Source organism: Falco cherrug, chromosome 4 (genome assembly GCF_023634085.1).
Source record: "Falco cherrug isolate bFalChe1 chromosome 4, bFalChe1.pri, whole genome shotgun sequence".
In the NCBI taxonomy this organism is placed as follows: domain Eukaryota; kingdom Metazoa; phylum Chordata; class Aves; order Falconiformes; family Falconidae; genus Falco; species Falco cherrug.
Genome location: NC_073700.1, coordinates 80,668,410 through 80,691,450, shown reverse-complemented (window position 1 = coordinate 80,691,450; position 23,041 = coordinate 80,668,410). Strand labels below are relative to the sequence as shown.

Here is a 23,041-nt window from a genome sequence, read left to right as displayed (position 1 = left end):
AGGCAGTGGTGTATCATACACTGAACAAAATGGCTCATTTTCTTAAATAAACAAGCTATATGTACAAGCTCAACTTAATACTGTGTTTCTGCATATCAGGAAAGCAGAGATTCAATAAAATTGTTTCTTAAACTTTATCATAAAAACAGGCTGCATCATTAAAGTCTGTTTTTACATATTTTTTTTTTCCTCCAAGGTACAAAGGCATCATGGTTGAAGAAGTGTATCAATTAATCTGCAGTGCTGCATGGACGTATGAGACTTGAAAATCGCAGAAGGGTTGAAGGCAATTACAGAGTTTATTTAAATGAAAGGAATATCCAGAAGCGTTATTTTAAAAGATGTGTATTACAGCCATGAATTTTGATGGGCTTCAAAACTACAGTCTTGTAGTCATTAAAATGTATGTATATTTTTGTAATTTTTTGCTACCTCATGCACAAGCCCCACAGCTTCTGGTACTTCACGGAGCTCAGAGATTTGATGAATGATGCAAACTCAGAATTCTGCAGTTTGTTGATGTAGTCAGCTGGACTATGAGATTTCCTTTGTGGGAACAAGACTGTAATAGCTGCCAAGTGGCTAGGAGAGAAGGCAGCATTTGTGAATAGTACCTTCTGTTTTTAAACATTTAAACATTGGCTGCATACAGAAGAAAAAGCAGAACTTTTTTTCTTCGTCTTTGCATCGGTCTGTTCTAATGACAAGTTATGAGTGAGGAAGGAGGGGAACCTAAACCAAGGCTTGGCTACTACCAACAGAGGCAAGGTCGCACGTCCTGTTAACGGTCACCCAGGTGCAGAATAATTCAGGTTTATCCATGGCAAACCGTAGTAGCCTGGAGCCAGATACCGACTCCCCTGTTCAGAGTTCCCCATTACTTACGCTCACTTAGCTGAGTCACCAGCTACTGAACGATTCCTGTGTCTGTAAGACTTTTATGTGCCCTGTTCTGATATGGCATTCAGTAATATGAGGACATTTTGTCCCTGAGTCTCTTAGAGAAATTTAGAAATGCTTTTAACCGTGCTGAATCTTAAAATAGGAACTAATAAGAGGAGGAATTTGCTGTACATCATGCCATCTGTATATATCAAATCAGAAAGTATTTGTAGAAGTGTCATAGGAGTTTTTTTCTGTTACCTATTGCTCCAGTGAACTGTTAGCACATACCAGCTGCCAGATAGTTTTTGAACAAATAAAATTCCAGTTTTTCTGAAATTTCCTACAGAGCACCACCATCTTCTTCCCCTAGAGCTGCAAAAGACATTTCAGTTCCTGCTGCAACCAGCTGAGCTCTGGTAATAGATACAAATGTCTCTTTAGCTAACCCATTGAAGTTTACTATTTTGTTTTGGTTTTTTTAAAACCAAAAATAAACGTCATGACTTTCTGTTCTCCTGAGCAATATTCAATTTGCATACACTGATTCCAAATGGGAAGAAAACAGAGCTCATTTTACCATTTGCTGCCACTGTGGGGATGCTGATTGCCAAATCATAGCCGCTAGCAGCTCTGTGCCTATATTCTGCCTCACCTTTTGATAGCCCTTTTAAGCTATTTTGCCAAGTTAGCTGGCATTTTGAGAGCTCAGCATCATTCCAGAATGATGGATTTAAAAACTGTAAAAAATGTTTTCAATTTTCTGCTTGCATTTTAAGTTTCCGTGTTTCTATAGTTTCTTTCAATCAAGTATCAAAGTGGCTGATAGAACAGTTCCCAGAAGATAAGGCTGTTATTTAAAACCTATTCCACTTGGAACAGTTTCCTTTCTCACAACTCTGAAAAGATCTCTGTGAACAAAACCTGACTAGCTATTGGAATGGATGCCTCAGGATGATGCTTTGAATACAGAAGGTTCTGAAAATGGCTTTAAAGTGCAAACACCCCGGTATCTGAATCTCAGACTGTTGTAACCCCCCTTCCGCTTGTCAGTTACAGAGGTATTGTGCCAGAGGAGAGGTGACATCTGCCAGGAACACTGTTAATAGTACTTTGGTTAATGAGTTTGTGCAACCCTCCATTCACAAAATTGAATCAATATACATGTGCCTTTCTAGGATTTCAGGCTGAATAAAGGAGGTTTTTTTAATCGTTGTTTCCCATTTACTTTCAGTGGCTATAAAGGCAGAAATCGTTTCTTTTACATTTTCCAAACAGAAGTTTTGCAAACAAAGGCATTGCCACAGTTTTGCTACAGTAGTTAAAAATGCTCTAAGCTGTGCTATTTTTCAGCAAACAGGTGAAGCAGAAAAATTACCAGCACACGCATAAACACAGGCAGGTACTTCAGAACTGCCCAGTAATTATGTGATCAGGTGAAACTATTTTGTTACTAGATTGTCCATCATATACATGAAACAGTTCACTGTAATTGGAAAGCACATTGCAACAATGCAGTAAAATCGCTCAGTTTAACTAGAGGCAGAAGCATATAGAGGGCTTGTGCACACAGGTTAAGGAAGCTATTCTCAAATCGCAATCTGAAATTAGGACCAAAAGAGTGAGGGGATTTGGAAGGGGGGGAAGGGTTGCATACTGCAGGAGTTGCCATGGTTCCACTCTGATGGAACAAAGGGCAACTTGTGCCAAACTGAAGATCTTACAGTGATTCTTAGCATGTTATACGGGATACAGGTATCCTCACTGAATTTTCTTGCATGATTTCTTGAAATACGAAACAGTCCTGGAAGGTATGTATGTACATCATCCATTTATTACCTGCTTGCACTAAAGCTGTTCTGCAGGCCAGCAGAAATCCTCCCAAGTGCAGACTGATGTTTGCCCATGATCTCAAAAAGCTCTCTGAAACACAGTTGAATGTTTTCAGAAGGAAGGACTCCTATCGCAGAAGATGCCACAGATTTTTGCAAGGATTCAGTTTCCTACATTTACATCCACATTAGCTGTGATTTAAAAAAAGAAAACACCACACAACAAAACAGTGGGCCTCCTGTGCAAGGCTTTTTTTTTACAGAAGTTAATTATATATTCTCATAGCTGATAATAGAAAGCAGGTTAACATTTCCATCTACCAAAAGCAAACCCACGAAGAAGAATCGGTGCAAGCCCTAAAGTAAATCTGTATAAAAGCTTAAGCTACTCGACAAATTAGCTATATCCGTTCCATTACTTGCCCAAATGGGACAATCCAAAGTTTCAATTCTCTATAAGACAACACCTGGGTACGTATATAAAACCAAATGTAGCAGTTAGAAAGTGTTACTAATGGCTAAAGATGTTTGCGTTGTTTCTCTTGTATAAAGGTATCGTATGACAATGTCAGGTCATTTAACTCAGCTTCCACCCACAGCTCACTTTAGCTAATACAGGATATTTTACAGATAAACCAAGTAACTGAAGAGAAAATATAAATGATAAAATGTGCATATAGGTAAATTAAAAAGAAGAAACACTCCTCACCTTTCCACACATGCTCTAAAAAGATGGAATATCAAACACACAACCAGTGCGCGACACCTACAATTTTTCCAGTTGTTTTTAGTGAAGATCAGAGTTAGCTCTAACAAATAAGGGAGGTAACCTGTTCCGTAGTGTTTTTCTTGACCTTTAACTAGCTTGTCACAGGAAGGCAGCTCCAGAAATTGCAAGCTATAACTGGTACATTCAATCCTCCAATAAGTGGGGAACACAAAGGACAAGGAATACTGACAGATCTTTTAGTAAATATATGTGGAACTGTTCAAGCAGTAATTTGGGGACCTGGATTGTCATTAGTAACACATTCTGAGACTGTTCTATTTTAAAATAACTACTAGAAAATGCACTTTTAAACTCACTTATAATATTGCAGAGATTTAAATGGTATTTCTTAAAAACAAGAAACCCCAACAAAAACCCCTGTAGCCAGTAGATGGTGCCACATTCAAGCAGTATTTCTAAAATAGCCTTCACATTCTGTGTGCCCTCAAATTACTGCTTGCTTACTTCAATCATTTCTAAACAGAGAACTATTTAAATTAGCATTTGTTCTGGCCTTCTCAAAACCACCAATTACAGGTCTCTCTCACTGACTACTCCTGGTCTCATGCTCCTAACTGCTAATATCTCTTTTGGCTTCTAATCACCGTTATTGTCACTTTTGGCTTTATTAGTAGAAGTCAGGCTTTTCAGGAACAGAGATATTATGCCTCTTTGCATTTACATAATTCTGCTCATTTACTCTGAAATCTTGGGTCTGAGGCAATTAATTATTTTCCATTTGCTTTCCTGCAACGAGTATGTAATCTAAAGCATTCAACTTAACTCCTGAATTTCTAAATTATGGCACGATTATTGTAGTGAGCTGTGACACAGAATGCCATCATAACAAAGCCTACTCTGGAACTGTTGAAGAAATCTTGTTCCATGCATGCAAACCACATTTTTCACCGGCATGCCTGAAATACCCCGTGTATCACAGCAAAAGCAGCACAAAACGCAGACATGCTTCTCACTCAGTCCCCCACCCCTAGCAACAAAACCTGCACACCACCTATCCATAGCAGGTTCCATCTGAACCAAAGTGCAATAGCCCTCCAAAGCAAGGGCAGAGGAAGGCTTCTCAGCCTCACAGGGCAACAATTGCTCGTAACAGAAAATGGGACTCTCCTGTACTATATACTACTTGTCATCTTTTGCCCCCTGTATGCTTGGGTTCTCTCTTCTAGAGAAGGTTGATAACTGAGAAGACCCCATTTCTTTGCTGCTTGTCAATGCTTGGTGGTTTGTAATCCCTGGAGAAATGTGTCCGTGTGAGTCACTGCCTGTGAAAGCTGCGTGTTCTGGTAAGGGAGCTCACACACGCATACAATGTTACTCCATCAAACGGACTAAAATAATGCATTAGCAAACAGATTAAAGTAATGCATAGTTAAAATTTTCCCACCAAAATTTCCAGTACCACCTAGAATACAATTAATATCCGTCTCTCAAAAAAATTGATCTGAGCATCATTCAGAAAGTTGACTGATTGAACTTCCATGTTTTGGCAAAACCTTCCTCAACTATAGCATTCCAGAAACAGCATAAACGAGACATGGAACAATGAGCGTAGGAGTCTCAGTCCAATCTGCAAAAGGCTGCAAAACCTAAACGAGGCCAAACTGGAACATGCCCAGAAGACAAGCCTCAGCATCCTCCACACAGGTGATTTGTGACAGGCACGGCTTTTCCTCACTGCCAGCCTGTAGCCTCCCATTATATTGCTCCTGTAACAACACAACCTTGTATAGGAATGAATCATCAAGGTCTCCATCTCCAGAAGGGACATAAACACATTTCCCTATCTTACTGGGGTAAGAAAAAGAAATAACTGGAAGCTGATAGATGATCGGATGATACAATTGCAGAAGTAGTCAAGATAAGGACTCTCTTGAGTATCACTATGGATTAAGATTTTAGAAAGTAACAGCAGAACTGTCTGAACAAGTACTGTGTGGTTTGGTTGTTTTTTAATATTGCTTAACTGATCGCAATCCAAATCTGATTGGGGGGGAGGGGCAGGAAGCATACATAAAGCAATAACCAGGATTTTAATAAGACACTTTGTAGTTTGCTGATGTTCCAGAAAGATGCAAACGCTGCAAGTTTCCTCTTGCAAGTGTGTAATCTTCTTGAAGGCACACTATACTTGAGCCAACATCCACTTCTGATGATCTGAATTAAGGATGTTTTGTTTCATGTGCTTTTTAAAAACACATAATTGATATAGCGCAGTAATTCTAGTCAAAGGGGGAAAAAAAAAATCAAAAAGAGCACAGATCTATTCTGAAGTACTTTATTTGAAGAGCAAATTTCATTTCAAGGTCAGCTGTATCAACCAAGACATAACACTTCTGCTTACAAAGAAAAGAAAATGCTAACAGAAGAAAATGTGCCATACACTACACATACTTGGACACTTACAACAGCTGTGTCATCAGCAATACTTTTCTTCAATACAGAAAAACATTTACTTAATATACTGAAAACAAAAAGCTATCTGAAATCAATTAGTTACCATGTTTGTTTTAAGGTTCCCCACAGCTGCAAACTTCATCTCTGTAGGAAGAGCTACATGAAGCAAAAGCAGCTTATCTTTGCGGAAGTTGCTTCATTCCTTCCTTTTCTTTGTACACTGTACACCAGAGTACGGCAGTCGACATCTGCACACGTTTGGAGCTATGCATTTTCCTCCATGTTGACAAGGTAGTTTACATACAGCTGAAATGAGAGACCAGATACATGCTATGTCTGCAGCACAACACAGGCTCATTTTTCTTCTTTGTCTCACTGTGCTAGCAGAATTGTTCCCTGGTGACCACACTGGGACGGTATAAATAAAAGCATAATGGAAGAACTGAAAAGCAATGCCTCTCAATTTATGGCATCGTGGCCTTCACTGGAATACAGCCACAGCATGTCTAGTCTTATTCATGCTTCATTCCCCTTTTAAAATACTATCATTTCTGTTGTTGTTTAAGGCACAGGCTGTTTTTGAGATGGATGTCTCAATGAAAGTGAGGGAACAATAAAAATTCCTGCTGAAACTTACTCCAGACGGCTCTTGGATCCATATCCATGAGGAAACAGCTACCAAACACTAGCTATTGTTCACACAGTGCCCTTCCGCTCCCCCACAAGAAGGGCAGAGGAGTGGGCACAGCTTTAGTTGTCCCCTAGCTACATACCAGTTCAGTTAACAAGCCAGGGCCTGCAATTTGCTCATGAGCATCTGCACCAAGAGAAGTCAAACTGGACGCAGATCTAGTTAATTCAGTAACAGTGATTATTTTGACACTAAGAACCTGAACACTTCTACCATTATTGCTAGTGCAGGGAATGAAGCTAAGCATTTTTAAGTTCCTCTGCATCTCCCACACTTACCTTTTAATACCACCCTCTATCTCAATACACCGATGAACTCAAAAGGTAAGCATTTTGCTGGTCAAATAGGAATGCTAAAAGTACAAGGGGCAACAGGCACAAACTGTAACACAGCAACTTCCGTCTGAATGTGAGGAAAAACTTTTTAGTTTGAGGGTGACAAAGCACTGGACAGGCTGCAAAAAGAAGTTGTGGAGTCTCCTCTGGAGACATTCAAAACCCACTTGGATGTGATCCACACAACCTGCTCTAGGAGAACCTGCTTTAGCAGGGGGTTGGACTAGATTGTCTCCAGAGGTCCCTTCCAACTCTGACCATTCTGTGATTATTTGTTATTCTTTGCTTGACCATATATACTGCAGAAGAACTAACACCAGCTGATCTAGATTCCCACAGCCACATAAAATTTTCAAATGCACAGGACTTCACCCACGATATCCCATTCACAAACAATGTTTAAATGAGCTTTCTCTCAGTCTCCCAGAAAGCAAACAAAAACCTTCTCTTTTTACAGTTTTAGGATTATTGCTTTAGGACCAGGGCAGTGCTGTTTGAGCATACAGGGACCTGCCAGAGAAGGGTACCTTACAGTTTTTGTATGTAATCATCATCTGCTTTTGTGAATCAAAATTTGGGAAAATGCATGTGGTTGTTCAGCAAGAGTGTCAGTCAGTACTAATCCTGACTATAGCCAGTTTCCTCTTACTCTTTTAAGAGCACCTGGAGTTGATTCTGCCAACTTATCCCCAAAGTGAGAAGCAAGTTTCAGTCTCCCATGCCCATAAAATTTAATGAAGCTTGTAACCCACGTAAGAAGTGATAGTGTTTCTGTAATGGCCATTTTCAGGTGTTTATACCAGGGTGTTGATTTATAGAAAATATTTCACAAGACATACCAAGTAATGAATTTGGTGACAACCAAAATCTGAATTTATCTGAAGTAGACAAGTTCTGTCTTTCTGACCAAATTGAAAAGCCACCTACTACTTACGCATACTTGTAAGACCCTCAGTATGCAGAAGCAGCTCTCTTTATTATTCTAAGATACTTGCCTAGCAGCTTTGTTAGGCACCGAAGATCTGAACGCTGTACTGGTAAATCAAACAACTAGAGAACAGGATAAACAAAAAATGTCAGAAGTCATTTACCTAAGTGACATGCTCCACCGACCCATCCAGCTGGACAGCTACAAATCCCAGGAGCCACACAAGCTCCATTATTCCGGCAACCTTGAGGACAAATTGCTAGAAGAAAAGAATGGGTAAGTCAGCAGGATTTATAAAACTGATATTAAAGAATCCTGACAGAATGAAAGATTCAGGATGATACAAATTAAAATGGCAAAACACATTTTCTTCCAGGTTAGATACTCAACTGGTATAACTCTGAAGGCATTTCCAGGGCCATGGAAATTGAAAAAAATAACTGTGTACTGTTAAGAATTTTGGTTTAAATGTTAACAGATGTATAGTTTAATGCAAAATAATTTCACAGTATTTTATCTGAGTGTTTACCAATAATGTATTACTACAGAAACGAAGGACCTACAATGACTTTTCCATAGTTATTAGCCTCTTAATACTTTTAAAATGTTTTTGTAACTTAAGTTATATTTTTTAATCAATATTTTCATGAATGTAGATACCCACCTTCTTGGCATCTTGATCCCGTCCAGCCAGAAGCACAAAGGCACTTCACAACTCCATTGACAGAGATGCATTCCCCACCATTTTGACAGCCTCCTTCACAGCTTACTGCGGAAGAACAGCATACGCAGCACATTTCAGAAGCAGCATAGGATATCAAATAATTATCTTTAAACAGCTGGTCTACCATCAACTACTTGTTCTATCACATCTGCAAAGACTAAAATTTCAACTATTCAGAGCAAGGCACAGTTCTGTAAGGAGCGAGCGAGGATGACAAAACCGTGTCTGCAAATGCCAACTCAAAATGCAGTTAAGATTAAAGATCTTAACTTTTTGAGCATTTAGCCTGAGAGTACCAACAAACAAACATAATTATCACTATGGCATAGCTCCTCCCCTCCCCAACTGTGAACCAACTGTTCAACAGCCGCACCACAGTAACTACTAACATACATATTCTTATCAATCTTGCCAAATCATAGCTGGTGAGCCAGTAACATGTGGTCAAGGATTCATGCAGTTCCTTACCTGACAGGACCTACACATAACAAGAGGAAGAAGAGAAGGGGATATTGCCTTGACAAACAAACCCATAACTACAGCCAGGTTGAGTGGTGTCTTCCCCCAAAGGCCAACTATGTAAGTCAGCCTCCTCATTCCAGAATTGTTCTATGCATTGAAGCCCTGAAGGACTCATTAACAAAGCATTATTTATACCAGACATATGATTGGTATTCAACCGTGGTGCACACCATCTTTGAAACATGGCATAATCACTGTTCTGTACAATCAAACGCATCCTTTCACAAGCATGAATGTAAATGTACACACTACCTTCACCGCACTGAAGAGAAACAACTATCCTTCATTAGAATGATGGACAGTTGGGATGTCTGCTTGATACTTGGTAGAAAAAAGTCCAAATCTCTGTTCTACCACAGTCTTTGAATATGATTTCAGCTCATGATTCAGCTGAGGATTTGACACAAATGCTGAACTTGCAAGGACACGCAAGTGAACTCCAGTACAGCTAGAAAAGCTCTTCAAAGCCTGTTGGCATATTTCTTTGTCACATGGTATAACTTAATGTGTTTAATATTGATTATATTGCATCGATTGTGGTGACAGGGGGAAGTGCCTGAAGACTGAAGGGAAGCAAATATCACTCCAATCTTCAGGAAGGGCAAGGAGGAGCCGGGGAACTACAGATCAGCCAGCCTCACCTCAATCTCTGGTAAGGTAATGGAACAAGTGGTCCTGGAAACCATTTCCAGGCATACTAAGGACAAGAAAATCATCAGGAATAGTCAGCATGGCTTCACAGTGAGGGTGACCAAACACAGGTTGGCCTGGGAAGTTGTGGAGTCTCCATCCTTGGAGATATTCAAAAGCTGTCTGGACACGGACCATGGCAACTGGCTCTAGCTAGCCCAGCTTGAGCAAAGGGATTGGACAAGATGACCTCCAGAGGTCCCTTCCAGCTTCACCCATTCTGTGATTCTGTGCGATTCTGCAATAGCATATTGCACCATGCTGCAATTTTGTATATCCAGGCTCCACACGCCACGGTAGTCCACCTTAAAGGTCAGCACAAGCACATCCTTTGCCTTACAGGGATAACATGGTAAAAAGCACAAGTCGGATTTTTACTCAGATACAAATCCAAGTCTAGACTGTAGTATTTGCGTAAACTGAATCCTCGCTCTGCTTTTTCTATTTAAGTAGTACTTCTCGCCTTACTTCTGATTCAGGCTCTTCTCAGAATGTCAAGCTCCCTGTCAAGACCCCAGAAACCTACACTTTCAGATGGCCTTTAAGAGATTAAAAAAAAATAAATAATCTTTTTTCTGGAAAATGATGCTGACCCATGCTCCAGTTTACCTCACTGCTGTCAACACTGTTATGCCTACTCAAAAGGCATAGTTATTTCCCAAGGCATTACACAACAGTACTGTGTTATACAGATCTTCATTAGAAGACACTTCCTCATCTTTTTTATTCCTTTATAATGTTAGCAATATCGATATCAAATTGTTATCACTGGCAGCTGAATTCCCATTCAGTCCAGTTAATAAGCCAGAGATACAGTTTAAGTTTCTGCAGACTTAGACAGATGTTACCATGTTACATTCTTTCTTCCTAAAACACCAAATACAGCTTTATTAAAAAAATGAAACAAATAAAGAAACAAAAAAACCCTGCCAAACACCAGACAACCTAACAACAAGACTCCAGGGAGCTGCAGAAGGTAGCCGAGTTCCTTCCCCAAGTACTCATTAAGTTACACTCCAAGTAAACTCTTGTAGCTATTTCATATTTGAAGGAAATAAAGAAAATGCCTGCAGAATAAACACCAAGAATAAACAGAGAATTCTGTGAGATGTTGTTGGCTGCTGTGAGCAGTCAGACTGAATGCTTATTAGGTTCTTAGTACACTGACGACTGCCCGACTAATTTACCAACATCTTTTCAAAAAGAACTTCTAGAATTTTTTAAGTGCAAGGCTTTTCTTCTGAAACAAAAGCAATGCTTTATTTTCCTTCACTCTCTGAGGATATCTTGCCTACCCAAGGATATCGTTTTCCCCCAAAACTATTTCAAGTTTTCTTCTTTTATCCCAGAACTCAAGTTATCATCAGTAGCCTAATCAGTTCATAACAATGTAACGTTTTCTTAGATTGTCTCTTCCAGTCCATGCATATATTCAATACACTTCATAAAACCATAAGAATTGGTGCCACTTCTCATCTCCATCTCCCATTACCTATCAACAATACATTGCCATGCTTATCTTTAGCGACTTGCCCTCAATATCACCATCTTGCAAATACTAACACAAGTTCCAAACACCTAATGTAGAAATACGTCTCTATAAAATTAATGTCATTAAATTATCTTAAGTGTTTGTTATAGAGCTAAACAGAATATTTATGTAATATAAACAAGGTATTTTATGAGGGACAGAATTCTCTAGATTCTCACAACACATTTCAGTACATATACTTCACCCCATTCTCCTGCAAGTATGCAGATCCTCCAGGCCATGCATTTTTTGACAGCAAGATCAGAGGTCTAAGGATTTAAGGTCATTATTTCAAACTGCATTAGATCTTGGACTTGAGAAGTTCCAAATTAATTTTGCCTGTTTTCAAACTCCTTGTCTTTCCAAGCTATCATTTGTTTGGGTCTTACTCACCTTTATGACAGTATCTACCCCCATAGCCAGGTGGACATCTGCATTTCCCAGGTCTGAGGCACTCCCCACCGTTTTTGCATTTTGGATAACATGTTGCTGTTAAGACAGAAAACAAACAAAGTTTGGATCAATATTGGTGAAGCTTAACAAAATTACTACTTAAGTACATAAGAAATTCACGTTATGTTAGTCTCCGAGTACTCAGTTTGTCTTCACATTTCCTAAGATGTATCTGCCCTGCCATCCTACATCACCAGTCAGGTGAAAAGGTTTGTTTCCCTGCACAGAGAGCGCTCCACTATTTTAAGCTTTTAACCACTCAAAACTAAGGAAGCTTTTGGACCCCAGATGGAACAGGCAGCAAAGCGAGTCATATTAAAAAAGAACAAAGGAAGAAAGCTGGACTGCCAAAGAAGTTTTTGATAACAAGTCAAGAAATGACAGGTGAGGAAAGAAGTGATAAGAAGAAACGATTTAATAAAAAAATGTTGCAACTTGAGGGGTATCTTCTATTCTTAAGATGAAATACTAGACTTCACGCTCTACTGGATTCCTGCATACGTCTCCAGTAAAACTAAATGCTCATTTCCTCATATCGCTTCTCTAAAATGTCTCCAGAAGTCAGTCACCACCTCCTTCTCCTCCACCCTCTTTTTTTTTTGTCTCATCTGCCCTCTCAGATTATTTATTCTGAAATATTATTTATTCTGAAATAAACAGTGTTTGTTCAGAAACCATCTAAGATAATTGTAACTTTTGTCATAACTGTAATTATCTGTTGGGAGAAAAGCACCTATGATCATCACAGATTCTGCAACTTTTTCATTACTGACAGCCTGGACAGGTTGGATAAGGCACAAATAAAAATCTTCATTTTGCAGAATTCTGGGTAAGTTCAGTCAGATTGGTAATAAATAGACCTCCTTGCCACTCATAAGTAATTCCTGAATCACCCCTGGTGTCTTTTGTTTATTTGCATACAGATTTTAGAGACCCACGTGTTTCAGAGCCTCATCTGAACTAACTGCAGATATGAGATGCGTTCTCTCACCACATTGCTTATCGTTGACTGGATGGGTAAGAAGTCTGAAACAGGGAAGAAAAGGGAAAAGACGAGCAGTGAGGAACACTGATTTTGCCCTCCTAATCTTACAGCACTCTCAAACAACCCAACTGAAGAACAGAGGATTTTTCACATTAGTATCTGGAGAATGAGTATTTGCATGCAAATACAGGACACAGATGTATGAAAGAACCATTCAGCACTCAGCTCTGCATAACTGTTTTACCAGATGCTTTCAGTTCATTGGAAATGCCATACGAGAGCTCTCAATTTAAGAAAAACTGTTACTTCACATAGTCTCCAGTTCAGTTTTCTTGACAGAACAAGGGATGAAACTTCATCTACCCAAATCTTTTTCTACATTGATGAGCTTATCAGAGCGAGCATTCAGCGGTTCCCTTAACAATTCCAGACAGTTCACCTCTCTAATTCAAAAATGGATCTGCATCTCCAACAGTCTTTCACATCTCCCCTAAGCCCCAAAATGTCTAGGATCCAACAGTTGTTTGGAACAGTGCATACAGCAGTTACTCATCCCCAATGCACAGCACATTAGCTACACATCATTTGTCACCACCTGCTAGCCTTAGCTTCTAAATAAAACAATACTCCATGAATGATTACAGTGCTGAATGAAATTTTCAGCATCCCATTTCAGAGTTTAAAAAAATAAATCACATTTTAAATGAAAGGCATTGAAAACTAGAACAAATATTGTACAGATTATATCACCTCTTCGCACAGGACAACATGTCAAGCAAAAGAACTCCTGATATTGAGTGAATTTTAGCAATTAATAGCCACAATAGCCACTTCTGAAAAAAAGGAATTAGAAATCAGACATGTTACATTAAACAGTGTTTAAACCTAAACTCTTCTCCCCAGTGTTTACTTCTGCATATTGGGATACTTTCAAAAATACTTTGTCTCTCGTTGAACATTACCAGGAAGAGATTTCAGTTCCCTACCTTTACGCCTCCTACCATGGAAATGGGATGTACAGATGACTCTGTGGGTCAGGTAGGAAGTAAATTCCAGTATTTTTACAAGCACAATGTACTCCAACAAAAGATCCAGAAAATAACCTACTTTATACACACTTTTTTGATCTGTTCATTAGCACTATTCTCACTAATAGCACCTAGAAAATACCAGTTTAACATTGCTGAGGCTTGGAAAGCTGTCAAGCCTCTCAAAGCACCATTCCTCACTCAGGCAAGTATTTAAACGTGCACAGGAAAAATTATACAAGGAAGTGGATGCAAAAGCCTGTCCAACAAGCTGACATTTACCCCACCCTCAACTGGTAAAGCGCTGTATCTACTGACACCGCGGCCACTTCCAACGGCTGGGGCAACCCACCTACGTGAGTGTCTTCATGAAGGAGATGTGTGCGCTACCAGTTTGCTGCCATTGCCTCGCCAGAACCTGGGTGTCTTTATCCCCTTTCCCCCACCGCACCTTATTTACGTCCTGCCAGGCACCCAGCCACTCCCCTCTCTCACTGCTCCCGACCCCAGCCCCTCAGACCTCCCAGAGGGAGCACTCGCAGGAAGGCTGGCACAGCATGGCGCCCACGCCTGCTCAGGCACAGACGCGACCCCAGGGGCCACCGGAGCGCAGAGACCCCCACAGCCGCGGGCAGGCGACGCCGGGCAGGGCGCTCCCCGCCTGTCCCCCGCGGCGAGGCGAGGCGAGGCGAGGTGCGGAGCGGCCGCCCCTGGCCCGCCACCGCCCCGCCGGGGGGATGCCACCGCAACCCGCCCCCGCCTTCCCGCCCACTGGCACCGCCTGGCGCCGCGGTGCGAGGCCGGGCCGTTACCGTGCTGGCAGAGCTCGCCCTCGTAGCCCTTGGAGCAGAGGCAGGTGCCGTTGCCGAGGCAGAGGCCGCCGTGCTGGCAGCGCGGGCTGCAGGCCGCCGGCGGGGCCGCGCCGAAGGGCCGGGGCGCCCCGCGGGCGGGCAGGGCGCCAGCCTGGGCGCCGCGCAGCAGCCCGCACAGCGCCAGGCAGAGCAGCAGGCGGGGCAGCCCGCCGCCGTCCCGCCGCGCCATGGCCCGGCCGCCTCACCCGCTGGCTCGGGCAGCTCGCCGCCGCCCCGCTCCGCTCCCCGCCGCCGCCTCCTCTCCGCGCACTCCCCTTTCACCCCCCGCTCCTTCACGCCCCCCGCGCTTTTCCCCTCTCGGTGCTCTTCCACTCCTCCTCCACCCCCGCTGCGGCGCGGCCTCCCCCCGCCTCGCCTCGCCGCCCCCCGCGCCCTGCGGTCACGGCGGGTTGAAGCCCCTCCCGGGTGTCCGTGACAGCCAGCGGGTTACCCGGGTGCGGGCAGGGACCCGGCCGCCCGCAGCGCCTGAACCGAACGGGGCCCGGGGGCTCTGAAGGGCACAGCCCGGCCCGGAGCCTGCAGCAGGCGGAGGACCCGCCACCAGCCGGGCACGGACCGGGGCCGGACCGGGCCTAGGCCCAGGTGGCTGCCGTGGGTGCAGCCGAGCTGTGGGCCCTGCCGCCCGAGGGCCCTGCCACCCGCTGCCTGGGCTGCAGGGCTCTGGCCCTGTAGCTGCCCGCTCTCCCTCCCTGCGACCTCACAAACTGAGTCCAATTCACCTTCATCTTTGAAGTCACCACGCGATGTCAATATCTTGACAGTGTTGGAAGGGTGATGCGCTGAACCCACTGCAGCTTTGCAGATGGGCAAACGGGAGGAGTATGGATTTCATGCTGCCACCTCGTCCAGCATGCCATCGCTGGGAATGGCCTCAATCCAATTCTGTGGCAAATAAAACAGCAATATATTTCAGTTCGATTGTGAAAATATAATCAGTTGCAAGAACACAAACATAGAGGATCAGAAAACACGAAAACACCTTTCCCCTCATTATTTCCCATCTTTCAAAAGCATTTCCTATAATTTTAAATGTTTCCCAGAGAAAACACACACTTCCCATGCCAAGGCTGAGCCCCAGGGAATTTTTTCAGGTGTGCTTGATTGACCAGTAGTGACAAAAGGGTAATATAAATACCTATACAAAGTGTCTGCAGAAAAGTGAAGTAAACCTCATGCCTTTTGAAAAACTAAGGAAAAAACAAAGCTGTCTTCAATGGTGAGAGCTGACTTTGAATTAATTTTAGGAATGGCACGAAACAGTTTGATTTGTTGTCTAGGTAGTATGATCTGGTAACTGCATTCACTTTGACTGGAAATTAAAATTTGTGTAATTGCCTGATAGAATAAAAGGCAAAAGTACTTCTGTTGGAAAACTGGCTTTGATCCCTTTTCACACCTACTGAGGTGCTGTCTGGCTTCTTGCAAAGGTGTGCACATAATGTGATCCTTTCAAGTTCTTTAGCCTTTGGAGGAGCACAGCAACATGTTAAATGGTTAAACAAGAGAAGCCTAGAAGTGCAATACTAAACAATTGCCTGCAATGGGCACAATTCCCCTCTTGCTTGTGCCTAGGTACAAAGCCGCTTTCAGATGATACATACATACAATTACATTCATTCTGTGCAAACCCATGTTGCAAATATCCTTTCATGTAATACTGATGCTGCAAAAAAAGCAGTGATCTAGTTACTCATATATAGGTTGCCATAGTCTGTTAGTTTGCTATCTAGAGTAAAAACATCCAAGCCCTGTTGCAGTTCTATTTGTGGCAGGGAGAACAGGGTCTCCTGTTTTCGTGTACAGTATTCCCCGCTGCAAGCACGAGGGTAATTGGATTGAGCAGTGAGAGCACTCATGGTAAAACTGCTTGCCAGAAATATATTGGGGAATAAATTCTTTTCAAAAGGAATAGCTTCCTTTATGCTAACCCCACAAGAGCAAAAGGAGAGAAGAAAAGAACTGAGATGCTGACTCTGGGCTGTATTTTTCTCTGGGTGTATCATAATTTTACACTTCCTTGACTTCTGCCAATAATTTTCACTGTATTGAGTTAGTCTCAGAATTATTTTTTTCTATTTTTGTCTTTTCTCCACCAGACAGTTTAATGTGTAAGTGTGCCTTTGATATTAATGCCTAGCAACAATTCATTCATACAGAATTCTTTTCAGGTTTTAGCAGCTCTTCTTCATTATTCATGTAGAGAGCCTGATTTTTAAAGTACTATTTATTTTCAGTCCCATATCTCAGCTTCCCTATTCCAAAAAGATGACTTCTGGTGGCTCAGGTTAATTAAGAGCCCTTTTTTTATTTCTCACCAGGTTTCCTTTGAGGATCTTAAAATAATTAATACAAAAGAAAATAATCATATTTTGAAATATGGCAAGTACCCCTCAGCAGAGATAATTAAATGCAAAGACTATATTAAATAAGCTTGTTCAGGTGTTTCATTGAATGAAATAAATTTGTTTAAACATTATCTTCTGTAGGAAGGATTAGGCTGCTTCACCATCTTTGTGCATCTAAATTCATCTCAGGGCTTATCAAATTCGCTGAGTGCATGTCTGCATTTTAAAGGGGTTGTGTCATGTTAACAGAGGTTCTCACTGAAAACAGAAATGCTTCCAGGCATCCGACATGCTTTAGCCTTAGAAGTGTAATCTGATTTTAAAAAAAAAAAGACAAAAAAAAAAAGACAGCAGTTAATGGAGTTGCTAAGTAGAGAGACAGAATTCACATCATTCATTCATTCATGTCATAATGGTTATATTTGATACTTAGTTTCAAACTAAACCCAAAACAATGCAGACATGATTAGGTTCATTTTTTGCTTCTTGAAACAGTAGAGGAAGGAGTGCCAACATCCTTCTGCCATACTGTCTAGCTGTATCATAGACAGCAATATGCAATAGCTTCTTGAGGGGGACCGCTGTCTAGTTCAGAGAAGACAGGAAAGAAATGAAACCTGCATTATAATCAGAGCTAAGGTACTTGGTGTTATATTGTGGGAGTAAGGATACTCACCTGGAGTCTGGACTTCTGCTCCATGTAAGAAAGCAGGTGCAAGGAGTGGCTCTCCCACAACCCTATGGGAATACCCCATGGCTGGCCACCCTAGAGCATGTGCATGTGTCTCTTGCCTATTTCAAAGACATTTCATTACAGTGTGAAAAACATGCAAGAAGTACAAGCTCAGATCTTCACATGCCATGGGATTTTATGAGCCAGCCAGCGTAATACAGCACAACCTGCTCTGAAAAGTAGTGACTTCAAGAAAATAATAAGCCTAGAAATTTGGATATGAAATTTTAGAGGGTGCTTGTGCAGTGGTGATGCACAATAATCTAATAAAATGTCAGTATGTCATTAATCAAGTAGATTTACTGGGGTAGGGGGTAATGTTAGGAGGTGTATAGAGCTAACTTCTTTCCTAGCACTGTGCAGCATGTGCGGTTCCAAGCTCTGACACAACCATAGCTGCACTCTTAGAGCTGGACTCGGTGCTGTGCTTAAGTACCTCTAATAACATGTGATCCAGAGCTGAAGTTTTGTGATGCTACACTGATAAACAATAGCACACACATTTATGAGTACTTTTCAGCATAATTTTATTTCCATTCTACCATGTGTAGATGAACCATCAGGTAATGATAGTTAAATGGTATTCATCAAAAGTGATCCCAACTTAAGTCCATGTCAAATCTTTCAGATAATAGGGACTTATGACCAACATCAGTCTTCTTTGTTGACAGTTTGAATACTGATTTGTCTTCCAGTGCAATTGGGCTATGGTGGCATTTGAGAAATATGTATGAAAATCACTATCATTCTGCTAAAAGAAGGAAAATGATATATGGGTTTATATTCAAACGTGCCTATGTGTGAATTAGGTGAGCAGAGATATGTATGTACAGGCTGTGTACATACATTCATCCACAACTGCCATGTGCATCTCTTGGCGTTGTCCAAAATTAAGGGCCTCTATGGATTGCATGTAGAGATTGTCTCCATTAGTACACCTAGCCCTGATTTCATAACATAAAACCACATTTTAATTTATCTGAGGCAAACGTATTCATCTGAAGAATACCAGCCCTGTATGCAGCTTTCAAAACCATTATTCCAATAAGTAAACTTCTTTACATAACAGCAAACTCAAAATGTGATGTTTAGTCAGCAAGACTGATATGCACTGAAGTCCTTGTTCACACATTTTTCTTGCTGACTAAATAGAAACATGAACATGGTATATATTAGTGAGATACTTCAGGATTAACACATTAATAATTGCAATTAGCTGTAAGTCTCTCAGACCACCACCTTTCCTAGACATTTCCAATTAGGGTGCAGAATAAATCTGTGCCTGGGGATTGTGGGTACCTCAAAAAAATACAAGAGTATTGTCAAAAGACCAGCCAGGCTCACTAGAAACAGTTTAGCTCTGAAGCTCTGTTTAGTGCAAGCCAAGGTCACTACTATCTCCTTTGAATGTTGTATGTAAATTACCTGACAGGAAAAGAAATGCTGTTCCTTTGGCCCATTAAAAGATTACTGAGCAAAAAGATCAAGGCTTGTCTTATTCCCTGGTAAACAGCTCAGCTTTCAGCTGAAACCCTAATTCCTTGTTGAATCTGATTCTGTCTTTCAGGAATGTTTGGTAATGTCTAAGCTAAGAAACCTTGCATTTCTACAAAGCGGGTAGGCCAGTGATCCTTTATCTGATTTCACAAACATAAAGTGTTACTTCAGAGTCTCAATTTTATAAAACAAGGCCCTAATCTTCCACTGCAGATCACCTCAGTTAGTTGCTGCAACAAGGAGGGACCAAATATTTACACAGATATTGCCCAATTTTATTTTGAAAGCAGAGGCCAGTCTCACTACAACTAAGGAACTTTCTGCTCATGCTATAGGTCTTAAGATCAGCCCCATTATGTAGGTGCACTGTCTAAAAGATGCTGAGCAGGTACATATCAGTGGAAACTGTGATTTATATACAGAAATGGCTCTTAAGGATCTTAAGGATCAAAGTCCAGATAAAGCAAGACTGTGAGACACTTAAATACCACATCCAGCTTCCTTTAGAGACATCTGCAAACCTCCTTGTTTTCTTCAGCACTGTAGTATCAGGCCCTACATCCCAGCAAATAAATGGCATGACATTGCCAGGCGACTGGCACCCTGAATTTTTATTTGGCCTGGAGTTCAAAGTAATTTAGGGCTCAGTATCTCACAATGCCATCAAAGTCAAACTGAAATAGTCCTCTTCCCATTCTCTTTCTTTCTGCACTGTACTTTGCTGAGTTGCTGAAGTGGGCTTGCAAGCAAAGGAAGAGAATTTGATTTCCTTACTACTCGTGGGCTCTCAACCATGTCCCTCATAAATAAATGATTTTTTTGGTCACTGAATCTTATATTTTGCCCTCAAAGATATTTGCCATAATATCCAATGAAAAGAGTAATTGAATAGCACTTGGTATAACTATTGACTATAACTCAGATACCACACCACTGCACACAGTATAAATACTAGGGGCCTAATGTTCTGTAAATTAATTGAAGTGGAAAGTCCGTAGTCACATTCATCCTGATGAAGTCAAGGGAAAACACCCAAGAGGGTAAATAGTAACTCCAAGATAGGGGTTTTTTTTCAGTATTGAGTAGTGAATTTTATATTGTTCTAGTACTTAAATCTCTGCCTCACAGGATTCATCTTTACATCCATCAAGTGTCCACAGTATCAAATATTATTAACCATTCAATATTTATATAGTTATTATTGTACCATAATCCTTACATACACTTATGCTGCTGTAAGCCAAAGCAACACTACTCAGACTGCCCCGGAGCAAAACCAGTGTCTGTGGAAGCATCCAGAGAATCATCTTTGAGACATAAAGATGTCACTTTGTCTGCCACAAAAATGCTGCCAACTTTAGGATGAATGTGGCTACTGTTCAACAGGGCACAGCAACACAACTCAGTAATGTGGAACAGGAAATGAATAAAAAAAGAGCACATCTAATTGATATTTAGATATGGTAGGATGTAATTACTTGTCCTGGAATTCATTGAAAGCATCAGTGCTCTGAATGCTCCTTTATATATATATATATATAAAAACAAAAAAACAAACAAACAAACCAACAAAACCCGTACAATCAGTTCTTTACTGTCCACCAACCAAGATGACTTTAGTTTGGCAGCTGATGGTTAAAAAAATGGTGTAATACGTATTTCTATGTTTTGTATGTCATTGTTATGTTTGTTAAGTTATATTACCTCAAATCTACCTCTGAACAAAGAAAGTGTAGTTCACGTAAATAGTACTTAGAAGTTTAGGAGCACTTTACAAGTTTGAAGTTCCTTATGAATGTTGCCTGCTTGTGCTAATTTTCACAACACTCTTGAGAGAAAAGTAAATAGAAGAACCACTTTACAAATGGTGAGGCAAAAGAAAGTTGTTAGGCAACTCACATGTAAAGCTAATAGCAAAGCTGGAGTATAGACAGTACTATTTGTTTAGTCCACATCTCAAATCATGACAGCATGTCTAATGCAAACATGCCTTCATGTGATCTGTGCAGGTCTGCTCAGGAAAGGAATATGTAAAAAGAAGGAAGTTAAGTAACAGTTTGTTTCTAAAGAACTGTCATTCATCTGAAAACCACCTGTAGGCATTATCTTTCCTAACTGCACAGGTATGATCACACCTCTGTTTTGAATAGAGCTGGAATCTGGGACCAAGAAATTTAAAAAGTAAGAGTTGCTAACTTAAATCCTTAATGACAACAGAGCAAACAGGTTGATGCTGAATTAAATTCATGCCAGCCAAGAAAGTAAAAGTGAAAATGATCACTAGTGTCAATGAAAATATCTCAAATCTACCTCTGACTCATGTATGTGTGGGTAACAGGTGGAGGAAATTTGTAGAAAAAAAACCCCAGCATGTCAATGACACCTGCCTCTCTCTAAACGTCCCATTAAATAGGCTATGTCCAGTGGATCAGCTCAGGTCTCTCTGCCCCTTATGGGCTGTGCTCCCATTTAAATTCAGCCCCTTGATGGACCTTAACTCTGATGGATGCTTTCATATACTCCAGCTCCATGTATAATCCATGTGTAACAGAATACCGACTGTGAAGCTTTTCATGTTGTATTTAGTAGTAGCTGTCATATTTGTGTATTGACAGCGTTGCCAATTGTGAAGGGGTTTCACAGTTTGTGGGATTGTTTTGTTGGTGGGGTTTTTTTCCCCTCCCCTAAATCTTCAGATTCTGGAATCCCATTAGTAGTTTTACTCCTCAGTTTTAATTTTAAAAGCTGTGAAAAGAGCTAAGAATGTGATCCTAGAAAACTCAAGCAGATAAACTTCTTAAAAAATATTATTTTTAAGAAGTTGGATGAAATTAACTAGTATTTTTGTGTGTCTGTCTTTTGTGTGTCTAGCTCCTAGGGTGAATACTACTGTCCTTAATTTCACTTTTAAAAATGCAAAATGGCAACTCTGTACATACATGCACACCTCAGAACACATGTTCATGAGAATAGAGCCTGAAGTGGCCTGACATCTAGCACAGTCCTAGCCCAAAAATCTGGAAAATCAGACTTCCAAGACATAAGATTCTCTATTTGCTAGTTTAGACATCACATCTGCATGCATTAATAATGCAATCCCTGGCATTACCTTAAGAGAGTTTGACATTTGACTCTTTTTAATCCAATTTCTTAGGCTGTGGCTCTTCTGGAAACCTTCCTTCTCCTTGTAACAGAACAACAATTACAAGTTATATTTGAATCGTAAGTGTGGATAGAGGACATTCACGCTTTCTCATTTTATCACCTAATTATTCCAAGCTGGTTTAAATCCAGCACCAACAAGATGGCATTTATCAAAGTCTAGTGTCCTGACCATGATAACTGGTAATTCAATGTAAATAAAAGAGGTATCTTTCTGCACCTAACTGTCAACCATTGGGAGACTTCAAACTCAGAGGTCCTTGGATGAAGTGTGCCCCACAGGCACAAAATTATCACATCAACTCATATATGCTGATTGCTATCTATAGCTGTATAATGGAAGTTGTACCACATATACAGGACTCAGATGCTGAAAAGAGGAGTGCGGAGCTTCTGCAAACACCACTCTGGCTTGAAACGTGCTAGGAATATGCTCAGCAAAATGTTTTAGACAACTGAAAACAAAACATTTACTGTATAAATTTAACCGAATATACTTGAAGAAGATCGGCATAATAAAAATCCAGCTGTTTAGCACTTCAGACTTTCAGCTCACACTGCTTATGTGTAAGATTATTTTGCTTCCAAATTGAATGTTGCTGGCTGGAGATGTATAGGTAGACTGGACATATGCACTATGTCTTATT

The 23,041-nt window shown here is 40.9% G+C and overlaps 2 protein-coding genes across 3 annotated transcripts in view; one reads left to right on the top strand and one right to left on the bottom strand.

The window, feature by feature from the left end:
* VWDE (von Willebrand factor D and EGF domains) overlaps window positions 1-2,074 on the top strand; it is a 44,808-nt gene extending 42,734 nt beyond the window's left edge. For both annotated transcript variants that reach the window (XM_055710049.1, XM_055710048.1), the window contains one exon: window positions 197-2,074. In XM_055710049.1, the coding sequence (XP_055566024.1) occupies window positions 197-217 (21 nt within the window). In that variant the 3' untranslated portion in view covers window positions 218-2,074. The remainder of the gene's footprint in view (window positions 1-196) is intronic.
* A 3,689-nt stretch (window positions 2,075-5,763) lies between these two features.
* On the bottom strand, window positions 5,764-14,897 carry LOC102053668 (von Willebrand factor D and EGF domain-containing protein-like). The gene is made up of 5 exons (XM_055710114.1): window positions 14,598-14,897; window positions 11,713-11,808; window positions 8,517-8,621; window positions 8,016-8,111; window positions 5,764-6,204 (listed from the first exon to the last, which is right to left on the bottom strand). Exons 1-5 carry the CDS (start codon window positions 14,824-14,826, stop codon window positions 6,095-6,097), a joined length of 636 nt encoding a protein of 211 aa, XP_055566089.1. The 5' UTR covers window positions 14,827-14,897; the 3' UTR covers window positions 5,764-6,094.
* Between the last annotated feature and the right edge of the window lie 8,144 nt (window positions 14,898-23,041).